The sequence below is a fragment of the Ranitomeya imitator genome, chromosome 1 (genome assembly GCF_032444005.1).
Source record: "Ranitomeya imitator isolate aRanImi1 chromosome 1, aRanImi1.pri, whole genome shotgun sequence".
Taxonomy (NCBI): Eukaryota; Metazoa; Chordata; class Amphibia; order Anura; family Dendrobatidae; genus Ranitomeya; species Ranitomeya imitator.
Window position 1 is genome coordinate 657903361 of NC_091282.1, and position 9202 is coordinate 657912562.

Here is a 9202-nt window from a genome sequence, read left to right on the forward strand (position 1 = left end):
GACATGTGACTTTGGCAGTCAATCACAGAAGACCTTGTGTCATGATGTTGTGGATGGTTTCTGCACCCTGATTGGCTGATGGAATGTACACACATTAAGTGATTAATAATAATAAAAAAAATTACACTCCTCAGCTACTCTGACCTAGGCACACCTTTTCCTTCATCAAACACATCCTCCATGCACCCCCAATAATAATACAGCACAGTCATAACAAAAGCATTAGTGGAAACACAATGATTTACCGAACTGTGACTAAATTTTGCCGAATTTGAGGAAAAATGCTCGTGAAACCGAACACAAATCTGCATGTGCTACTTGGCAAACACTTTCCGAACAAGTTCACTCATCTCTATCAGAGAGCTCTTTACCACCAGCCATTCTCACATGTTAGTAAAGGCAGATTTCATGGCGAAGGACGGAACATTATACATCAGGGGCAATGGGACTGAATGAAAAACCTGAATTTAATCATTATGACATGTTCCCCATTACTTTTTTTTCCTACAGTATATACATTGAAATATGTGACACCCATAACCCCTAAGCATAATATTTACTATCACCAATAGTGAACAGCAAATGTTCGGTCACCGATATAACCCAATGTTCAGTTGCATCTTGACATCCTTTTCTTAAAGTGGTTATCGTCAAATATAGCAGGTTGGTTGTCCAAGATCTGTTTGAGTCTGAATTCACTGAGGTGTCCTGCCACTTTCTGTTTTGATGTGATAAATCAGTATAGAGAATGTAGCAATAAGTATACAGGCTGACAGAGCCAGGCGGAGTGGTTTCTGAAATCCATAACTAATGGAAAATTCTTCATAGATTTCTGAAGGAAAAAGAAAAAATATGAAAATGCGCTTTGTTGATTTGTTTACTGATCATATTGATTCAGAATATTGAATGATATCTCTAATGGTGTCAGTTTTCTTGTCTCCCACAAGAAATTTTAATCTGAGATGAAGGAAAGTAGGAAAATAACTGATCACCATAGCCATGATGCCCACAGGTCACTGGAAGGTAACCACACAATGTACATTAGGATGTCAACACAGATATCATTGGGAAATAACCACAAAACACAAGAATTCTCTGTAATGCACCCATGACATTGAGAGCCCAGATAAACCTTGTCATTATAAGGGAAAATGTAGATTTTCGATTACTTACTTTTCACCCTAACGTCATAATATTGGGTACATACGTGAACCCAGTCACCGGAGAAATGGTCTGCTCTGTAGACATGCTGATCTTTGGTGGTCAGATTAAATATCTTTATCGATCCATCAATAGTCACAGACAATTTACCATTATAACTGGAATTCTTGCGATAGATAATGCGACCGGGTTGTGTAGTAGCTATATGATCAATGTTATTAATGTCCCAGTATACGCTTGCAATTCTGGAATTATTTGGAAGCTTCAGAATGACATTTTCTCCAACACTATAAAAGACTTGTATAGTGTTACTGCAGGCCTCTGACAGAGCTAGGAAAATATTGAGATGAAGGGACAGTTTATTTTCTTTTTTTCTGAATTATTCACATAGAACATTTACCTTAATTCACAGCTCTAAACAAAAGTCAACAGCTACCTTTCAGTCAATCAGCTGGTTATGTTAAATTACTACTACCTATCTCATAAATGCAAGAGTGCTCTTACCCATACTACCTCTTTAAGACACCACAAATGTAGCCCCAATGTGTGTTTCGCGATGGCTTCTTTGGGGGGCCATGTTTGAGGAATGTCCCAACGATCTTTATAAAGAGCTCTACAATTATGTGCAGGTGTTTGGGCATTCTCTGCGCATGTGTCTCATCAATCGCACCGGGGGTGCGCCACACTCTGCAGCCATGGCGGTGCGGGTCACAGGGAAGTCCCCGATGACATTATTGATGCGCACATGTCACTATCAGGCGCCGAGTGCGACGCTCCAGCCATCAGGAGATGAGAGACATGCGCACCTCCCACTTCCTGTCAGAGGCACCGCTGCTTACATAAACGCCATATTAGGTGTGGTCACACAAAAGGGCATTATAATTCTCTATTGATTCTATGTTAAGATATAATTACGGACACCAAAGTAAGAAAAAGGGGGTTTAAACAGGGAAGAAAGCAAGGACGCCATCGGGCACTTCCCGTGACCCGCACTGCCATGGGCTGCAGAGTGTGACCCACCCCTGGTGCGATTGATGAAACACATACGCGGAGAACGCCCAAACACCTGCACATAATTGTAGAGCTCTATATAAAGACTGCTGGGACATACCTCAAACATGGCCCCCCTCGAAGAAGCCATCGCAAAACACACATTGGGGCTACGTTTGTGATGTCTTAAAGAGGTACTATGGGTAAGAGCACTCTTGCATTTATGAGATCGGTAGTAGTAATTTAATATATAGGCACATGGCACTCTATGAATCCTGTTTGTTAAAGATTGCACATAGCAAGTATTGAGCCATGTTTACCTGATAATGTACTTTGCCATCTTAGCACTAGCACTTTATATATGTTTTGATGAATGCTATACCCACCTCATTATATGTTCTTTGAGACCCACATTTTTTGTTATCGATCCCTCTTTCTATAAACTATTTTTGTCATAATAGAATTTTGCCTTTTTGTGATGTAATAAAGATAACAACTTTTTTAGTACATTTTTTCTTTGGATTATTTACTCCTGGTTTTTCTGTTTTTCGCAAAGTGTAGATATGTAGAAGAGCAAACATACGGAAGTCAGAAACAGGATATGTGAGTGACAGGCTGAGTTTTAGTGTAGAGATAAGGAATCCATGAGGAAAGGATGGGTATTTCAGAAATTCCTAAAGTCCCCATATGCAATAGAAAGATGTCGGCCAAACGATGGTTCAGTTCAGCCATTCATTCAGCTGACACCTATCACTCCTAACTCTTTTAAGCACAACCATGTATGCCTGTGTTTTCTATGAGAGAGATGCTGCCATTCTTCTCTCGTAGCAGCATATCTCACCAAGACCAAAACAATTGGCAGACTGAAATTTTAAAGGCTAAATCCTTGTCTTCCCCAATATCATCTGTTGGATGAGACTTGGGAGGCCCCCATATACTTTAGACTGTTGACAAAGGCCAATTATATCAGCAAATTCAGCGTATGTTAGTCTGATATGTCTGGGTGTTTTTGGCATCAGTGTCTGACAGTATAAAGACAAAGAGATTCCTTGTGGATAGTACGAGGAAAATGGTACAGAGATTAAGCCGTGTTAGGGCATGAGAGCAAGTGAAGGCAGCAGCAGAGAGAGCTGTGGAGTCATCAATCTCACATTTAGCATGTTTTAATGGTTGGGATCTGTCCATACAAGAAAAGTCTATTAGGTTATCTCAAGCAATCTAGACTGCAGCCCGAAACTCGGTGCAACTATTTTTTTATCTTAAGGTAACCACAAACATAGAAAACATACTTTTTTCTCCAGGACACATACTCTCTTAAAACTATTCAATGGTCAAAAGTTATCAATGGCTCGTGAAGTACAAGTTAGCAGCTCCTAAAATGAAAACTAACCAAGAATAAGATCTGTATGGAGTTTTCATATTCTTCCCATGATCTTTGTGTTTTTTTTTTTTTCTACGTCCTCCATTTTTTTCCACCATTTCAAAAACATACTGAAAAAATATTAAGCTTCCATTTACAGTTGTGTGAAAAATTGTTTGCCTGATTCCTATTCCTTTGCATGTTTGTCACACTTAAATGTTTCGGATTACCAAACAAATTTAAATATTAGACAAAGATAACACAAGTAATCCCAAAATACAGTTTTTAAATGAGGGTCTTTAATATTAAGAGAAAAAGAAATCCAAACCTCCAGAACCCTGTGTGAAAAAGTGATTGCCCCCCTGAAAACATAAATCAACTGTGGTTTATCACATTTTTGGGAAACTGTGTTCAATTTCTCTAGCCACACCCAGGCCTGGTACTGCCACACCTGTTCACAATCAAGAAATCACTTAAATAGGACCAGCCTTAGGGTACCGTCACACAGTGCCATTTTGATCGCTACGACGGTACGATTCGTGACGTTCCAGCGATATCCATACGATATCGCTGTGTCTGACACGAAGCAGCGATCAGGGACCCTGCTGAGAATCGTATGACGTAGCAGATCGTTTGGAACATTCTTTCGTCGCTGGATCTCCCGCTGTCATCGCTGGATCGGTGTGTGTGACACCGATCCAGCGATGCGTTCGCTTGTAACCAGGGTAAACATCGGGTTACTAAGCGCAGGGCCGCGCTTAGTAACCCGATGTTTATCCTGGTTACCATCGTAAATGTAAAAAAAAAAAACAGTAAAAAAAAAAAACAGTACATACTTACATTCCGGTGTCCGTCAGGTCCCTTGCCGTCTGCTTCCCACACTGACTGACTGCCGGCCGTAAAGTGAAAGCAGAGCACAGTGCGCTGTGCTGTGCTTTCACTTTACGGCCGGCCGGCAGTCAGTCAGTGCGGGAAGCGAAGCAGACGGCAAGGGACAGACACCGGAAGGTAAGTATGTACTGTTTGTTTTTTTTACGCTGGTAACCAGGGTAAACATTGGGTTACTAAGCGCGGCCCTGCGCTTAGTAACCCGATGTTTACCCTGGTTACCCAGGGACTTCAGCATCGTTGGTCGCTGGAGAGCTGTCTGTGTGACAGCTCTCCAGCGACCACACAACGACTTACCAACGATCACGGCCAGTTCGTATTGCTGGTCGTGATCGTTGGTAAATCATATAGTGTGACGGTACCCTTACAAAATGAAGTAGATCTAAAGATCCTCAAAAGCTAGACATCATGCCGTGATCCAAAGAAATTCTCGAACAAATGAGAGACAAAGTCATTGAGATCTATCAGCCTGGAAAAGGTTATAAAGACCTGTCTAAAGCTTTGGGACTCCAGCGAACCACAGTGAGAGCTATTATCCACAAATGGTGAAAACATGAAACAGTGGTGAACCCTCCCAGGAGTGGCTAGCCTACCAAAGTTACTCCAAGAAAGCAATGACGGATCATCTAAGAGGTCACAAAAGACCCCACAACAACATCCAAAGAACTGCAGGCCTCACGTGCCTCAGTTAAGATCAGTATTCATGACTCCACCATAAGAAAGAGACTGGGCAAAAATGGCCTGCATGACAGTGTTCCAAGACAAAAGCCACTGCTAAACAATAAGAACATAAAGGCTTGTCTCAGTTTTGACAGAAAACATGTTGATGATCACCAAGACTTTTGAGAGAAAACTCTTTTGACTAATGAGACAAAAGTTTAACTTTTTGGAAGATGTATGTCCCATTGCACCTGACGTAGAAATAACACAGGCTTTCAAAAAAGGAACATCATACCAACAGTAAAATATGGTGGTGGTAGTGTGATGGTCTGGGGCTGTTTTGCTTCTTCAGGTCCTGAACAACTTGCTGTGGTAAATGGAACCATTTATTCTGCTGTCTTCTAAAAAATTCCTGAAGAAGAATGTCCAGCCATCTGTTCGTGACTTCAAGCTGAAGTGCACTTTGGTTATGCAGCAGGACAATGATCCAAAACACACCAGCAAGTCCACCTCTAAATGGCTTAAGAAAAACAAAATTAAGACTTTGGAGTGGCCTAGTCAAAGTCCTTACCTCAATAAAATTGAGATGCTGTGGCATGACCTTAAAAAGATGATTCATGCTCAGAAACCCTCCAGTGTGGCTGAATTACAACAATTCTGCAAACATGAGTGGCTAAAATTCCTCCAGTTTATTGTAAAAGACTCATTGTCAGTTATCAGAAATGCTTGATTGCAGTTGTTGCTGCTAAAGGTGGACCAACCATTTATTAGGTTTAGGCAGCAATAACTTTTTCACCTGTAGGTTTAAATTTCTTTTTCCTTTAATAATAAAGTCCTTCATTTAGAAACTGCACTCTGTGGTTACATGTGTTATCTTTGTCTAATATTTAAATTTAAATTTGTTTGGTGATCTGAAACATTTAAAGTGTGACAAACATGCAAAAGAATAGGAAAACAGGAAGGAAGCAAGCACTTTTTCACACAACTGTAAGTGAGACCAAATATGTTCATGTTTTCAGAAAATTTGAGTTCCACTGGGGACAGAGACAGACATGATGACTATCTCTACACATTGCTAGATGTTGGTGATATACATAAATAATTACTTACCAACACTCGGAAAATTTCCACCAGGTGCTAGAAGCAGAAGAAACAAAAGTTAGAATTGTTGTTGATCTGAAATCAAAAAGTGTTTATAATATATAACAAAAGTTTGGATGAATTAGCATACTCTAAATTTTCTTATTTTTCAAAGTTGTCCCATCAGTATTACCTGAGGTCTGGTAGTTGTCAACTGGTCACTTTGGTCACTAGATGAGTCGCTAGCTTCCCTGGCTACCATCTTCTCCCGGCTGACATGTAATGGCATTTCTGGGTACATGAGTGCATGTGTCGGCATTCGCTATGGCGCTTGGATGCTCATTCCGGCTATTATACCTGTACCTTCCTCAAAGTGCTGTTATCCCCTCTCCCCGTTCATCATGGCAACCACTGGTAACTCATTTTCCTTAATTAGTTGTGTATATATACTTCACTGATACCTCTGTTTCCAAACACTTTCCCCGATGAAGCTGTGTTCCACCGCGATACCCATGGGGTGTCTGGGCTGATCTGCATTATGTTCTCCTATGGGTGATTTTATCTATTTTCAGACATTTGACTTCCTATGAGGGTTACTTTTTACTCCTATTCTGCAATTTTTTGTTATGGCCCAATTTTCGCACCAGTGTTTAAGGTGACACCTCTATTTTGTGGCGTCAGTGCTTTCCATCTTTTTTATCTACTAACAACAATGTGTGCCTTATTGAAAATATTTCCATATTGTACTGTATTTACTTTTACTTGATATTCTCTATGGTGTCAGACACCGTTGCCAATTATTTTTGGGTGCAGCATTATAGGTCTACATTTTCTATACCTTGAAGCATAATTGTATTGGTGGCCCATCATTGGAGTTGTGTTATATATGTGCTTATGCTGCAACCCATAGTGACCATAATTGTCACCCATATTTTGCATTTTATTATGAGTTTTTGTATTTGTTTTAATGATTTTAAGCATGCAGTGTTAATAAAATTAATTTTATTGTACATTCCTAGGTGTGCATATCACTATTGTACTTCTTTCCTTTTTTCCTTCCTTGCTCGTTATTGGTACATGATGGTACATACCCTTATACCCAGGCTGTCCATCCTTCTTTTGACATTCATTTGGTAGTTGCCAATTGGGTCATATAATATAATCCAGAATGTTTATTGACGTCAATGATTGACCAATTAATGCATGATCAAGTCAATGCAAGATTCACACCTTATACACATCATCTTATGGAAATGTTCCACAAAAGACGTTGTTTTGTCCCATAGCAATTAGACATTGTCAAATATTTATAACTTACCATCAGTTGTGACATCATAAAGTTGTACACACAGATACCTCTGGTTCCCATCAAATATCTCAGCTCTGTAGATCTGTCGATCTTTGGCTGTCAACCTTGAAATTACTAAAGAGCCATCACTGAAGCTGGAGAGTCTTCCAGCATATTTGTAGCTATACTTATCCAGCTTTAATGGTTGTCCAGGTCCTGTGATTGCAATGATATGCTGTTCAAAGTTCCAATTGATATTGGACAATTGACCATGATTCCGACTAACTTGTAGTATGGCGTCTTCCCCTTCATCAAAAGTAAGCAACTCTGCAGGTCCATCACAGGTAGCATCTAGGATAAAAAAGACAATAAGACCTACGAGTACTCTTTAAATTTACCAGAAATTGCACCAATAGTCTACAGTTCTGGTCTAAAACTTGTGTAGTAAGAAGGGTAGTCCACTTTGGACAATCACTTATTGTTAAAGGTGACACTCTGAATCTGAGGCGAAACCAGGCAAGTGTTGTGCCCCCCACCCCACCCAGGGTAAACAAAGCATAACACAAAGTACCTTTGGAGTGATGCGATGTTCGTCTAATAAACGGACTAGCCTATTCCTTCAGATTCAGATGCTTCGTTCTGGTCTATATTACTTGTGGGTTATGAAAGAGGGATTTTTCTTTAGTAAATGTAATGATTTTGTAACATAATGTTTCCAAATTTGTTTTCTAAATTAGACAATCTTTTAATGTTTGTACTTCCAGGATAATTACTCAATGGCGATAATTACGTTAAGCGGGCAGCAGCATGCAAAATGAAAAAAACAAATGCCAATTTACTTCCAGAATATGTTACTCAAATATACATGTGACATGTGGAAGTCACACCACCAACCTTTTTCTCTAAAACAACATATGTGCTGAAATTTCTACGAGCTGGTTGTATACAATGCCCAATCTTACAAATCCTTGGTTGACCTGTGAAAGACTTCACAGTGGAGACTACTAAACACAGAGAAACAAAATTAGGCGCAAAAAAGTAAATGCTAAACAAATTGAAACTCACTTAACTGTGCAAAAACAAAAGGAATCCAACAGAAGACCAAGAAGACTCTCGTTAATCTTTCATGTGACATCTCTGACTTTCAGGAACGATTGAGAAAGGTTTACTTCCCTCTTGCGTATATTCCACAACTAAACACTAACACAACATCCCCCTTTTCTGTATATCCAGTTTCAACGCCCACTGTCGCTAAGGTAAACCAACCAAATGTTGTTAGTAAACGATTAGGGAAGTGTAATGTCTGTCTGAGACCACCAGTTTAAAAGGCTGGCTCAGACAGACTTGGCACAATACCCTTTAACACCTGTACAGGGATCTGAATTTACAACAGGACCCAGTGGATTGCTAGGTTTGTCTTTCTAAATATCCATGTATCAAAATTTAGAAAGTCACAACCTTCATAAAAAGATGGCCATACAAGAGATAGAAACCTTTGAATAGTGTCTCACATATTTCCGTAACTTCCATTTGTGTTGTTTTTGGACAAGAATGGACAATGTGCTACTGTGTTGTCTTTTGTTTAGCCAAAAACCAGAAACTAAACCTTCGGTGAGTAGAGCATAGGTACCCTAATTTCAAAAAGTCTGCTCCATAGTTATAGAATAGCCCATAACTTGAAGTTGTGATGGCGAGGTTTAGTGAGCAGAGGAAAAAAAAACCCTCTACCCTCGCTACGTCATCATTGGGGTCCGATTGTTACCATGGTGACCCGA

At 39.8% G+C, this 9202-nt stretch overlaps 1 protein-coding gene across 1 annotated transcript; it reads right to left on the reverse strand.

The window, feature by feature from the left end:
• Window positions 1–448: 448 nt before the first annotated feature.
• On the reverse strand, window positions 449–8622 carry LOC138639886 (uncharacterized). Its single transcript, XM_069728789.1, has 5 exons — window positions 8493–8622; window positions 7458–7778; window positions 6170–6196; window positions 1174–1491; window positions 449–832 (listed from the first exon to the last, which is right to left on the reverse strand). The coding sequence occupies exons 1-5, from the start codon at window positions 8560–8562 to the stop codon at window positions 696–698; spliced, it is 873 nt and encodes a 290-aa protein (XP_069584890.1). The 5' UTR covers window positions 8563–8622; the 3' UTR covers window positions 449–695.
• Window positions 8623–9202: the final 580 nt, after the last annotated feature.